The sequence below is a fragment of the Boleophthalmus pectinirostris genome, unplaced genomic scaffold (assembly GCF_026225935.1).
Source record: "Boleophthalmus pectinirostris isolate CB_2022bp ecotype Guang Dong unplaced genomic scaffold, ASM2622593v1 HiC_scaffold_10, whole genome shotgun sequence".
In the NCBI taxonomy this organism is placed as follows: Eukaryota; Metazoa; Chordata; class Actinopteri; order Gobiiformes; family Gobiidae; genus Boleophthalmus; species Boleophthalmus pectinirostris.
The window spans coordinates 32,810,458-32,824,587 of record NW_026570971.1 but is presented as its reverse complement, the minus strand read 5'-3'; the positions used below and the strand labels follow the sequence as shown (position 1 = coordinate 32,824,587).

The window sequence follows — 14,130 nt, the reverse complement described above, 5'->3', positions numbered from 1 at the left end:
TGTAAATATGATGTAAAGAGGCAGAATAACAATAAATGTTGCCTAAATAAACCCAATTTAAAATCCACCAGAGCCAAACCTAAGTTTTTTAAACAATTCAACATTTACAGTGAATTTTTACATCACTAAATATATCGGCTATCGGCAGCTCCACTTCCATTATATTGGTTTCATATCGGCCACAGCAAAATCCATATCGGTCGGGCTCTACTTACTAGTTTTTGAAACTGAGTCTCCCCTCATTGCTCTCCGTGTTAAGTCACTACCCCTTCAGAGCACTATTACAACACAGTCAGCAGTGTTCCAGAGTTATCCCTCATGCACCTTATGCATCCAGAACTTCCTAATTATTCACCAAGCTCTTTTCACACTCAGAGACCAGAGCAGAGGTTTGTGCCACAGTAAAGCTACTAACTAGCAAGTTAACAAGCACTTCCTGATTATTAAAGAATAAAATGGGAGCAGATATGGCATACATAAAGGTAATTTCATAACTGTTACCTAGCAACCATAATGTAAACAATGCCCAAAACTTGTCTAATGCAGCGTTCAGACTGCAGCCTGAAGTGACCCAAATCAGATTTTTTGGCCTCTATGTTCCTGTATCTGATCTTTTAATGACAGTCTGAACGGCACAGATCCGATTTTTTCAAAGTGTGACCCAGGACACTTGGATATGTGCTCCTGAAACCGATACATATCTGATCTTTTGACATGCGACTTCAGTCTGAACGGTCAAAGTGCATTCATCCACCTACACGTTATCAACAAGACACAAACGTCACTATTCTGCACTGAAGTAGGAGAAAATTGTTAATGAACTCTGTGTCACTGAAGTGAAGCACATCACCACTCACCACTCTTGGCTCCGTCTCCACATCCACATGTTCCTTTCAACGGACGTCGCTGTCGCTGTCCCACAAAACACCACGACCAAAAACCTCGTCCTTCTCCTTCTCAATCTCCTCCTTAAAACAAGTAAGTTGTTCATGTTCTGGCTCCAGTATGAGAGGAACTTTAAAATCTCCAGGTGCTCAATGCTGCGTCCATGTTTGGACAACTTCCGTAAACACAGAGCACGCTCACTGTGGTTGACGTCATTGTGTCTCCAGTGCACATGCGGGACACTTTCGGGCCGTTTACTTTTCACACAGGGGATCGAATACAAGTCGCATTTAATTGGAAATCTGAACGACCTCGCAAAAACATCGGATTTCACAAAAAAATCTGAATTGAGCATTAAGCCCTGCAGTCTGAACGCAGCCTAAGACTATGTTTACACTGAAACAAATCCACGTATCACCGTATCAAAAACAATCTGTGTCCACACACGTCGTTTCTGTGTCCGCAATCCTTCCCTATCCACACAACTTTGAGCATATTTGTTTACGTTTTACAGAAACGAAACTTAAAACCACATGACTCATTTGCATAAACTGAAAAAACAGCTCGTCCTTGTGCGCTGATGCGGTTCAGCTTCTGTTGGACTAAAGGACACGACTCAGTGGAATATGAGTGTTCTTTCTGTGACAGAGGGGTGTTATGTTGATGGTGAGTCTGTTCTGTGTTTCTGTCGTGTTGGAGATGGTTCATGTTAAACTTTTCAGAGATTATACGTCTGCAGGTCGTACACACAGACACACGTTTATATGAATGGACAGATATTCTAGCCTCTTAGTATTTTGGATGTGAATTACTTCGCAGTGCACAGAAATACATCAGTGTATCAGTGTTTTCAGGCGCCCACACAGTGCTGAATCAGATCTGTACAAACATGAATTCATGGGAGCTGGAGGCATCAGATCATTCCGTCTCTGGAGCCGTTTTCCATCAGATTAGTGTGAATGAGCATCCACAACGAAAACGACTCGAATTCGTACTAGTGTGGACGGTAGAGATGCGCGGATGGCGGTTACAGCCGCGGACTCCGCGGCTAAACCGCGGGTCGGGCGGATGACGTGACGAAAAATAATATTTTAATTAAATTCGGGCGGGTGGCGGATTCACTACTCAAATAAAAAACTCAGCAAATGGGAGGGGACCAAGCGGATGGTGGGCGGGTGCGGTTTTGAAAACTGGTCAAAAACTGTGGTTGCAAATGGATAGCGGGCGGACGATGAGTTTTGTGATGCGGTTGCGGATGAAAAAGTAGCCCATCCGCGCATCTCTAGTGGACGGGGCCGAACTCACACAAGAGTTATGATAAGACTAAAACAAACAATAACGCTTTGATTTAGTTAAATGAAGGTTTAAACTGTCAGGAAAATGTGCGTAAATTGTCTTTGCATTTTGGATGGAGTTTTCCATGTTGATGGGAATCTGTCTTCCAACTCAGAGCTACTTTCTGTATTTTTGTACTTTAGTTTTTGACTTTTCTCCACAAACTACCACTTGATGTAAAACTATGATCAATATTTAGTACAGGTACCACCAAACCAACACGTAAAAACCTGACACATGCACTGTAAAAATAAAGTTTAGACTCTGGACTAAAGAGGAGTGACACGTACCGAGGATGGCGATGACCTCGTCGTCCTGGATGACCTCCAGTGACCCCGACACCACGAAGCAGAGGGTGTCCACGCTCTCGCCCGCGTGAAAGATCAGGTCCCCGGGCGCACAGTGGGTGGTCTGAAACTGTACGGCCAAAGAACGCAGGCACCCGTCTGAGGCCAGGCGGAACGCTGGGTGCTCATTAAACACCTGAGGAAGAGGAAGAGAGGGGTGTTATATTTACCATTACACACAGTAAAGACCAACAGCAGTGTACTTTCACTTGTAGTTATATATTAGTTATTGGAGTTGTACATGTGACTGTGTAAGAGCAGAAATCTCTTTGTGGTGCTGTGAAACGAGTAAACATGAAACTACTTCCTGCCTCTACAGCACATTTAAACGTCTCTTTATGTAACGGCTTTGACTCATGGTGACTCATGTCAGAATCATTATGACCTGGTGTAATGTCAAATCTTTGATCTGGATGTGAGAGCCATGTGTCAATAAACAGGAAACACATGTTTGTAACTCAGGTGCATTGGCTTTGTTTTATTAAATATTCCAGCTCGATATATAAGTTGAACATTTACCACAGGATGAAGTCACACTTATGTTTAGTTCACATCTGCTTTTGGAAGTCTGCTTTTCACCAGAGTTTACATTCTCTGCTCCAATCATTTCAGACCAGGAGAGAGATGAGGTGTTGAATATTGACACCGATACTGAAAAATGCGCTGAATCAGATATCGGCTCCCAAATATCAGTTCAGCCGATATCTTGGCTGGACATACAGAGGGATTATACATCCCTTTGTGTTCTGTTGCGCATGTCTCCTGCAGAAAGAGCAGCTGTTCTGTTTGTGTCATGTCAGAGTCTTGTAGGACTTCAGCAGATTTCAGATTCTCCCAGGGGGCGGGGTTAAGTGTGTCAATCAGGACTGAATGGACGGATGACTACTGAAGTTTGAGTGCATACAGATCAATAAGACGTATCCCACTCAGTAATGTTCATTTAGCATCATAACTGATTTTATCAGACAGTGATAAACTGTTTTAGTGCTGACAACACACTCATTGGTGTTGCACAGTTAGGATTACGAGCACAGACAGCAGTGCTTTCTGCACTCAGGCGGTGTGCATCCGCTGTGCTGATAAACAAATAATCCATCATGAAATAAATGTAATAAGATTGTTAACTGGTTGGTGTTGGCCAGAAAGTCTCATGTTTGAATTTGAATTTACACAAAGCAGTTCTGTAATTACATGACAGGTAAATAAGAACTACATAACACAACCGGATCAGTTTGTACAGTTTTGGATCACATTCTAGCTGAAATGAGACAGAACTCTTCTCTTCTTCTCTCCAAACAGGCTGCTTCATTTCAAACTGTGAATCACTTTCAGACTGTACCAACCCGCACCAAAACAAACGAACGTGCCTTTACCTGAGAACAGTTTTCTCAAATGAGAAACAAATGTGAAATGACTCTAAACCTCTAACTACATCTGTACTCAACCTAAAACACACACTGACAGATGTAACCCTGTAGTTTGTGTCAGGTGCAGAGGACATATAGTACTTCTGTCCTCAGAGTGAGACCTGAGCTGGAGTCACATCCAAACAGAAGGTCAGAGTCTTTAAACAAGAGGAGAAAAGAGAGAGAGAGGAGAGAGGAGAGGGGGAAGAGAGAGGGACGAGAGGAAAGAAAGAGAGAGAGAGGAGAGGTGTGGAGAGAGGGACAGATATTTATAGAGAGCAGACCTGAGACGCCTGTTACACTGTTACTGTTACACTAGACACGTACAGCACTAATGCAGACTCAGCACTGTACCTGCAGGGTTAGAGAGAAGAGAGGGAGAGAGGAGAGAGAGGAGAGGAGAGCAGCAGGGAAGAGGAGCAGAGGAGAGAGAGAGATGGGCAGAGGAGCGAGAGGGAAAGGAGAGGGGAAGAGAAGAAAAGGTGAGAGGAGAGAAATAACTAACGTTCAACCTGGGCTCAGTATAAAACCATGAGATGTTGATTCACAGCTTAGCCAGGTTAGCCCGGTTTAGTCTGGTTTGACATGGGGTAGCATGGATTATTTTAGATTAGCCTAGTTAGGTTGGGCTTGCTTAATCAGTGTGTTTAGCCTGGTTTAGTCTGGTTTAACATAAGTTAGCTGTTACCTTGCGGTTGAGGTGGACGCAGATGTCGGCTCTCATGTCTTTGGGACAAATGGACAAAACCTGAAACACAAACAGACAAACACACACACTTAAAACTAACTTTTTTTTTTGCAATGAACAGAGTCTGTTAATTTTTGAGTTTCATTGTCTGCATCGTTTGATCCACCAGTCGTTACAACGTAATCTTTATTCTCCCATATTTAAGACGTCACTGCTCCAATCTAATCGTTTTTACCTCCCACTGTGACACACGCACTTCCTTCTCCAGATTGATTTTCTTAATTAGTGATACATGTAAGATTCAGCAGCGTCTGTACTCATTTTGGTACAAATGAATAAAAACACTCTGCTCTAGTGTGATGTGCGCACACCCACAAGAGGAGCAACAGCACGAGGCAGAGGAGGGACCAAGTTGTTGTTTTGCAAGTAAGTCTCAAGTCTTTGCCCTCAAGTCCAACTCAAGTCCGAAGTCAAATACAGGCAAGTCCAAGTCATACCTCAAGTCACTGGCCCATAAGTCCAAGTCAAGTCTAACTTGTCTGCTTTGAGTTTCAAGTCATTTCAAGTCTTTAAACCAATGCATCAAATATAGCTTAGATTTTTGCAATTCATATGAATTTTAAAGTAGATCATATTAAAAAGTCATGGTATATTTTATTAAGAGTTGTAAAAGTGTTATTTTTTTTCCTTTTTAAATGTCTTGACAAGATCTTAGTGTGAATCATTACAGTCAGATTAGAAATAATTCAGATTTTAATGTTTTAAGCCGACGTACACTGTGTGGTTTTTCGCCCTTTTTGAGCCGATTTTTCACTCATGTGACTGTTTTGGGGATCGGGCCGAGTTTTGGCTTCACCGCAGTCGTGCTTCGGGTAGTAAACATGAGGTAAAGAGAACCGATTAATACATCACGACCAGCTCCTGATGGACATTCGTAGGTCGCAAGAAAATCAAACTTGTTTGAAATCCAGTCGCCTCTCGTGACGGTTTTGCGCTGTTGAAGTTGTTCCACGAGGAGATTTGCCTGAATCTGTCAGACTGAGTATGCGCGGACACAGAAGAGAAAGCAGGATATGAGGTTGTGGAGGACGATGGCACCGGTGAGTGTTTTGGACACAGGACATGGAGGAGCAGCTAATCCAGCAACACAGAACAGAAGTTTGGTGAAAAACCTGATGCTACATACCACCAGTTCCTTCTGAAGAACTGACCCATAAACTGTCTGCCCACATCTGCCCACGTCTGCCCACGTCTGCCCACGTCTGCCCACGTCTGCCCACGTCTGCCCACGTCTGCCCACGTCTGCCCACGTCTGCCCAGCCATTTCATTGACCAGATTCGTCGCCTCTACTTTTTGGGCTTGTCTGCGCAGAGAATGGCACAAATTGCCAAAGCAGCGCGACTGTTTTTTTGCCTGGATCAGCTTTGTGTCTCCGCACGTCTGTGGTTTTCTAATTCCGTGTTTTTCTTCTTCGTGGTTTTCTACTTCCGGAACAACAAGTCCTCCGGTCGTTATGTGATCGTACAGTGTGCACAGGAAGGTCACGTTCAAGCATCGATTCGTACAGTGTGAGAACATGATTCATGAGCTGTGAACTTTTAAACCGATTTGGTCGTACAGATTAAGATGGGGCTGAGTGACACAACTGAAAATATAGCACAGTGTACACCCGGTATTAGACAAAGCATCAAGTCTTCTCAAGTCAAAGGTCTCAAGTTCAAGTCGAGTCCCAAGTCTCAGTCCATTTTATCAAGTCAAGCCTAAAGTCCTAAAAATAGTGACTCAAGACTCGAGTCCAAGTCATGACGTCCAAATCCCCACCTCTGGCATGCGGCGCACTGTTGTCACATTTACGGCGACGTCAGCTCCCACCACGTTCTCACACAGAAGTCAGTAGTCTTTTTTTAAACTAAGTTGTTTTAGATGAATATTGTGATTAAAAAGTCTAAATCATAACAAAATGATCCACAAGTGTCACAGATTATAACTACAGAGCAAATACAAGCACGATACATCTGATTTAAGTAAAGTCTGTTTCTGCCTTAGAGCTTCGTGCTGCTTTAGTTCTGGTTCTATCTCTTTAATAGTGTTTTAATTATGTATTTTTCCATTTAGTTTGCAGATATTTCACCGCAGTTGGATCTACATAAACAGATTAATTGCAGCAGCTCCACACTCAGTGCACAAAGCCAGGCTCATTACCTCTGCTTTCACTTCCCAACATGACAAAAAAACATAAACTTATAAACCGGAGCTAATGGAGAACGATTGGACCATAAATCGGAGAAAATAATTAGGTCTAAACTGTGCAGATGTGAGGAGGGTCTGTGGAGAGCGAGGGGGAGGATTTTTAAAACAGTAAACAGCGCCACGTGTCAAACGGTTTACACAGAGTCACAGGAATATCGGCTAATTGGTCCCAGATCCAAGTGTGAGAAGAGAAATTAGAACCAATAAACTAAATAAAGAAACGACAGAAGAAGAAAAATGAAAGAGGGTGAAAACACGGGGCGAAAGTGAAGACAAAATCAGCAGTGTTTGTAATTACATCAGAGACAGATAGAACACGGCTCAAGTGCTGTTTATCTCACTAAACTCTGTTCACTTACGATGAAGGTTCAATTCCAACATCATTTTCATCTGATAAATCTAAATCAATATTTCTGAGTTTAGTCCTGGATTAGTCCTGGTTCAGATCTGGTGTACTCCTCGTTCAGTTTGGTTTGGTTTGGTTCTGGTTCAGTACTTGTTTAGTCCTGGTTTAGGTCTAGTTTAGTACTAGTTTAGTTCTGGTTCAGTCCTGGTTTAGTCCTGGTTTGATCCTGGTTTGGTCCTGGTTTGGTCCTGGTTTGGTCCTTAGTCTTGGTTTAGTCTTGGTTTAGTCTTGGTTTAGTCCTGGTTTAGACCTGGTTTAGACCTGGTTTAGTCTTGGTTTAGTCTTGGTTTAGTCTTGGTTTAGTCTTGGTTTAGTCTTGGTTTAGACCTGGTTTACATCTGGCTAAGACCTGGTAAGGTCCTGGTTTAGTCCTGGTTTAGTCCTGGTTTAGACCTGGTTTAGTCTTGGTTTACATCTGGCTTAGACCTGGTAAGGTCCTGGTTTAGTCCTGGTTTAGTCCTGGGTTGATCCTGGTTTACATCTGGCTTAGACCTGGTTAAGTCCTGTTTTAGTCCTGGTTTAGTCTTGGTTCAGTCCTAGTTTGCTCTTGGTTTAATCCTGGTTTAGATCTGCTTTAGTCCTGGTTTAGTCTTGGTTCAGTCCTGGTTTAGTCTTGGTTCAGTCCTGGTTTAGTCCTGGTTTAGTCCTGGTTTAGTCCTGGTTTAGTCCTGGTTTAGTCCTGGTTTAGTCCTGGTTTAGTCCTGGTAGAGGCTCCGTGGTTAGAGCAGTGGTCGCCCAACCAAAAAACCTGAAAGACTGTTGTTGTTTCCTTAGGCAAAACACTTCACCAACATTGCCTGGTCAGAGGGGCTGATGGTGCAGCTGGGAAGTCTTACTTCTGTCAGTCTGTCCCAGGGCAGCTGTGACTATAATGGTAACTGTAATTGTGGTCATACCTTCTTGTCAAAGCCTGGTGTTTCAATCCTGGTCCAGTCCTGGTCCAGTCCTGGTCCAGTCCTGGTCCAGTCCTGGTCCAGTCCTGGTCCAGTCCTGGTCCAGTCCTGGTCCAGTCCTGGTCCAGTCCTGGTCCAGTCCTGGTTTAGTCCTGGTTTAGTCCTGGTCCAGTCCTGGTCCAGTACCTTCTCTGTGTCTATGCCCTTGGACATGGACCAGGTGGAGACGATGTAGTCCATGACCCTCTCGCTCAGACCTTTGGGGACCTGGTAGAGTTTGAGGAAGTCTCGGACGTTGTTGAGCATCTCGTGGTAGCGGTTGGTGTTGGCGTACATCTGCTGGAAGATGGTCGTCACGTTTCCAAAGATGGTGGCATAAAGCAGAGCTGCAAAAGAGACAGAAGAAAATATTTATTCTGGAATTTAATTTAAAGGTCTAATATTACACAAAGTCGACTTTTGTGAGCTTTAGGCCATGTTACAAAGTTGTTCCCTCTTCAGAAACACACCTGGAGTTGTGTTTTCTTTCATTCACATGTTTGAGTAACACTTTATTATTAGTCTGTCTACATCTTTAAAGCTCAAGATGCTGTTCCACCTTGTGATGTCATGAAGTGGTAGTTTTCAAGTGAACAGCTCCTTTTACCTTTGGAGATTAAAGTTTGAGATTTCAGGGCTGAAATTGTCGCTAAAAACATTGTATTATCATATTTTATTAGCTTCACTTCTGTTCTGGACCCTCTACCCCTCCCTTTGCTCTCCCTGTTAAGTCACTCCCCCTTCAGAGCGCTATCACAATAGAATCAGCATGCATCCCCCTCTACTCTCTCTCCTCCTTCTCTCCTTTCACCCCCTTTCTCTCGTTTCCTTCTCTCTCCTCATTCTCCTTTCTCTACCCCCTTCCTCTCCTCTCACTTTCTCTCCTCTCCTCCTCCTTCTCTCTCACCTCTCATCCCCCCTCTCCTCCTTGTCCTTTCTCTTCTCTCTCATACCTCTCCCCTCATCCCCTTCTCCTACCCGTCTTTCCCTTCTCTCTCCTTCTTCTCTCTCTCCTCTCTCATACCCCCTCTCCCCTCCTCCCTTTCCCCTTGTCTCTCATACCTCTTTCCCCTCATCCCCTTCTCCTACCCCTCTGTCCCTTCTCTCTCTTTCTCCTCTCTCCTTTCTCTCATACCTCTCTCTTCTCCTCTCCCTCTCCCCTCTCTCATACCTCCCCCCCTCCTCTCTTCTCCCTCCCTCCCTCTCATCCCCCTCTCCTCCCCCTTTCTCCTCCCTCTCCCCTCTCTCTCCTTGTCCTCTTTCCTCTCCTCCCCTTCCTCTCCTCTCTCCTCTCTCTATCATACCTCTCTCCTTCCCCTTCTCTCTCCTTCTCCTCTCTTCTCTCTCTCATCTCTCTCTCCTCTCCTCCACAGATGTAATTGGGACTTTTGCAGTAATAGCCCCCCTCCTCTTCCTCTTCGTCGTCCTCCTCCTCCTCGTCGTCTGTGTTATAGATCTTATTATTTTCACATTAGGTTAAACACAGAGTCTGTTTATGGAGCGAAGAGTGAAGCAAATAAAGTTTAAAATTAGAAAAACTGACCTGCAAAACTCTGAGGGATCATGAGACAGAGAAACTGCAAAGTACTGGACAAAACCAGGACAAAACCAGAACTAAACCAGGACTAAATCAAGACTAAACTAAAAAAAACTAAAACAAAAAAAAGATTATCTATAATATAAATCTATCTATCTATCACCATGTATGGTAGGACTTAACCAAGCTTAAACTCGGTCTGAACCACAACTTCACCAGGTCTGAACCAGGACTAAATAAGGTCTAAAAAAAGAACTAAACCAGGACTATGCCAAGGTTTAAAATAGCATTAGACCTGGTCCTGGTTCAGTTCTGGTTCAGTACTGGTTCAATTCTGGTTTAGTCCTGGTTTAGTCCTGGTTTAGTCCTGGTTTAGTCCTGGTTGAGTCCTGGTTGAGTCTGGTTGAGTCCTGGTTCAGTTCTAGTTTAGTCCTTGATTAGTTCTGGTTTAGTTCTGGTTTAGTTCTGGTTTAGTGCTGGTTTAGATCTAGTTTAGTGCTGGTTTAGATCTAGTTTAGTCCTGATTTAGTCCTGTATTAGTTCTGGTTTAGTTCTGGTTTAGAAGAACTAAACCAGGACTATCCCAAGTTTTAAAATACCATTAGACCAGGATTAGACCAGGACAAAACCAGGATTGAATCAGGACTAAACCAGGACTAAACCAGGATTAAACCAGGACTAAACCAGGACTAAACCAGGACTAAACCAGGACTAAACCAGGACTAATCCAGGACTAATCCAGGACTAATCCAGGACTAATCCAGGACTAATCCAGGACTAATCCAGGACTAATCCAGGACTGCTTGTGTGGATAAATTTCACATGTAAATGGTTTTATTTGAACGCAGCGTCTTCCAAATGGTTTCATGTCGTGTAATCACTATACGAGCCAATAAAGTCACTCAGCCAATAACTGTAGAACAAAAACCCTTTAATTGTTCGTTCCCAGTCTGTTTCTATTAGCTGTCTGTGCGCTCAAATCCATATTCTCCCGCTCTCTCCGTACTTTCTCTCCGTTCTCTCTCCCTCTCTCTGTGCGTCTCCTAATGAGGGTCTAATTTTCTTTTGTGATTCCTTTTATTGTTTTGGAGTAAAATCGATGTGATTCTTTCTCTCTCTGTGTGGAAACCAGAGCCTTTACCGTTAATTTGACGCTTTAATTTGGTCTCAGATACAGATACATGGATTTTACATTTACAAAGTCCCGAAGGGTTTAAATGGAAGAGGGAACCAGGACTAAACCAGGACTGAAACTGGATTAAACTATAGGATAACACCAGGACTAAACCAAGACAAAACCAGGACTAAACCAGGACTGAAACTGGATTAAACTATAGGATAACACCAGGACTAAACCAAGACTAAACCAGGACTAAACCAGGACTAAACCAGGACTAAACCAGGACTAAACCAGGACTAAACCAGGACTGAAACTGGATTAAACTATAGGACTAAACCAGGACTAAAGCAGGATTAAGACAAGACTAAAAAACAGACTAAAATCAGAACTACAAAAGGACTATGAAGGACTACAAAAGGACTAAAGCAATTTTAAACCAGAACTAAAGCAGGACTAAAGCAGGACTAAACCAGGATTAAGATAAACCAGGGCATAACCAGATTTGAAGTTAGACTCAAACCAGAATTTAACCAGGCCTCACCAAGGGATTTGCCATGTCTAAATCAGGTCTAAATGAGGACTCGGTCAAAAGCAGGTCAAAAGCAGGTCTAGACCAGGCCTTAATCAGAAGTGTCTGTTCACTTCTATTGATTCTCATGTTTTACCTTTGACCTTTTAACATTTCAATATTCTGTCTTTTGAACCAATTATCCCTGAGCACTGAGTCTGGGGACATCTGCAGAAAAGAACCCACTGGAGATCAGAGAAGAACCTGTTACAGTCCTGGTTTAGACCTGATTTAGACCTGGTTTAAGCATAGTTTAGACCTGGTTTAGAACTATTTTAGATTTGGTTTAGACCTGGTTTAGACCTGGTTTAGACCTGGTTTAGACCTGGTTTAGACATAGATTAGTCCTGGTTAGGGATGGGCATGATTAATCGATAATTGATCATTAAGAATTTCATCGATTACGTTAATTTTAATCGACAAACCGAATGTAGGTTGCTGTCCGAAGCGTGACCAAACAGGGGTCCGTACATGTGTCTCTCTGCACTCAGAAGGAGCGAGCAAACACAAACAGTAGGTCAGTCTGCAGCGTACCGAAGCACAAATGTGTATTTAACGATGATTTGTACAAGAAATTCCACACTTTCCGTTGCGTTCGGGACAAGTGGGAGTCCATGTGCACAGTCCATGTGCACAGTCCATGTGCACAGTCCATGTGCACAGTCCATGTGCACAGTCCATGTGCACAGTCCATGTGCACAGTCCATGTGCACAGCGAACAAAGCGGGAACATATGTTTCGGTGTCCAGTGGGAAAAAGTTTTACCAGGTGAGAGTCGCGCAATGTCGATGACGAGTCCCCACCTCCCTCCCCCCGTACAGTGTCCTGGTTTTGACAAACGCAAATCTGGTCACACTAACCTGTATTCCACTGAATCATGTCTTTTAATCCAACAGAAACTGAACCTGAAGAGCTTTAGTTTTATCTTCGCTGAGTTTATGCAAATTAGCGATGCGGTTTTAAGTTTCTTTTCTGTGAGAGTTGCGCAAAACTGAATTAAACAAATTATAATGTCAAACGGATTGATGTGGCTCTAGAGTCGTTACGGTTTATATGTCGTAAAGTTGAATTTATTTATGCGGATTAGTAGTGCAGATAGTAATAATAATGATGATCATTTTAATATAAAAACGTTAATGATTAATCGATAATCGATCGTTAATTCTTCCGACGATCGATTAAGAAAATTTCATCGAATGCCCATCCCTAGTCCTGGTTTAGTCCTGGTTTAGTCCTGGTTTAGTCCTGGTTTAGACCTGGTTTAGACCTGGTTTAGTCCTGGTTTAGACCTGGTTTAGACCTGGTTTAGACATAGATTAGACCTGGTTTAGTCCAGTATTCGACCATATTTAGTCCAAGTGTTCTGATCACAGTTCTGGTTTAGTCCTGGTTTAGTTCTAGTCTCATCCCTTTAAAGCTCAGAATGTGAGTACTGGTAAATGCATCTGAATAAAATGTGTAGATTTAAAGATTACAGAAAAATGACATTAGACTTTAACGTTGATCCCATCTACAGGATCAGACTTTTACTGAGCTGCAGCACAGAATCAAGATCAGGGCTTAGAGCGAAACGGACAATGAAAAAACCTGCTGTTTGTGAATAAAATTATAAAAATCTGTTCTATATTAACATACGTGGGAGGGCATCTGACGCATAGGGATAGAGGAGGATGGGAGGGCATCTGACACAGGGATAGAGGAGGATGGGAGGGCATCTGACACAGGGATAGAGGAGGATGGGAGGGCATCAGGCATAGCAATGACGTGAGCAAACTCAAATATGTGAACCTAATATTTGTGCTTCCTGAAATAGTACCTCACTGTAATATCCTGAACCACATAAAGTGATCAAACATGTGATATTAGGGTCAAATTGATCTTAAATGTTTAAATGGTTGTAGTTTACACGACCTCTAACCTCTGACCTCTGACCTCTCCTGTCTTTTTATGAGTCCACTGCTTTGCCTGTTTGTTTGGCAGTGGATGAGTCTGACACACTCACCTCACTGCAAGAAGGTTTCTGGTTCAACTCTCAGGTCTTTCAGTGGATGGGTCAAATGCAAAGACACCTATTTGGTCCTGATGTAGACTTGGGTTGGTCCTGTTCTAGTCGAAGTTTAGTCCAGAATTAGCCCACATTTAGCCCAGGTTTTGCACAAGTTTTGCACAGGTTTAGTCCAGATTTAGTCCATGTTTGGTCCAGGTTTAGTCCTGGTTTAGTCCATGTTTAGTCCTTATTTTGATGGAATGAGAGCCTCATATCTCAATCTAGGTTTAGTCTGGGTTTAGTCTAGGTCTATTCCAGGTTTAGTCCAGGTTTAGTCCGTAGTCCAGGTTAGTCCAGGGAGTAGTCCAGGTAGTAGTAGTCCAGGAGTAGTCCCAGTCCAGGTCTAGTCCAGGTCTAGTCCAGGTCTAGTCCAGGTCTAGTCCAGGTCTAGTCCCTATTTTGATGGAGTGTGAGCCTCATCTCAATCTAGGTTTAGTCCGGGTTTAGTCCGGGTTTAGTCCGGGTTTAGTCCGGGTTTAGTCCAGGTTTAGTCCAGGTTTAGTCCGGGTTTACTCTTCATTCTGATGGCGTGTGAGCCTCTTATAGCTGGTCCTTGTTTACAGTGGGGGGTGAGTGTGGAGGTGGCAGGTCCTCCCTGACTTCGTTAA

At 43.3% G+C, this 14,130-nt stretch overlaps 1 protein-coding gene across 1 annotated transcript in view; it reads right to left on the bottom strand.

The window, feature by feature from the left end:
- Positions 1-14,130, bottom strand: part of LOC110153091 (potassium voltage-gated channel subfamily H member 5-like) — a 118,108-nt gene that overhangs the window by 33,115 nt on the left and 70,863 nt on the right. The window contains exons 9-11 of the mRNA XM_055161197.1: positions 8,398-8,597; positions 4,662-4,721; positions 2,511-2,703 (exon numbers count right to left, since the gene is read on the bottom strand). Coding sequence (XP_055017172.1) covers positions 2,511-2,703; positions 4,662-4,721; positions 8,398-8,597 — 453 coding nt within the window. The remainder of the gene's footprint in view (positions 1-2,510; positions 2,704-4,661; positions 4,722-8,397; positions 8,598-14,130) is intronic.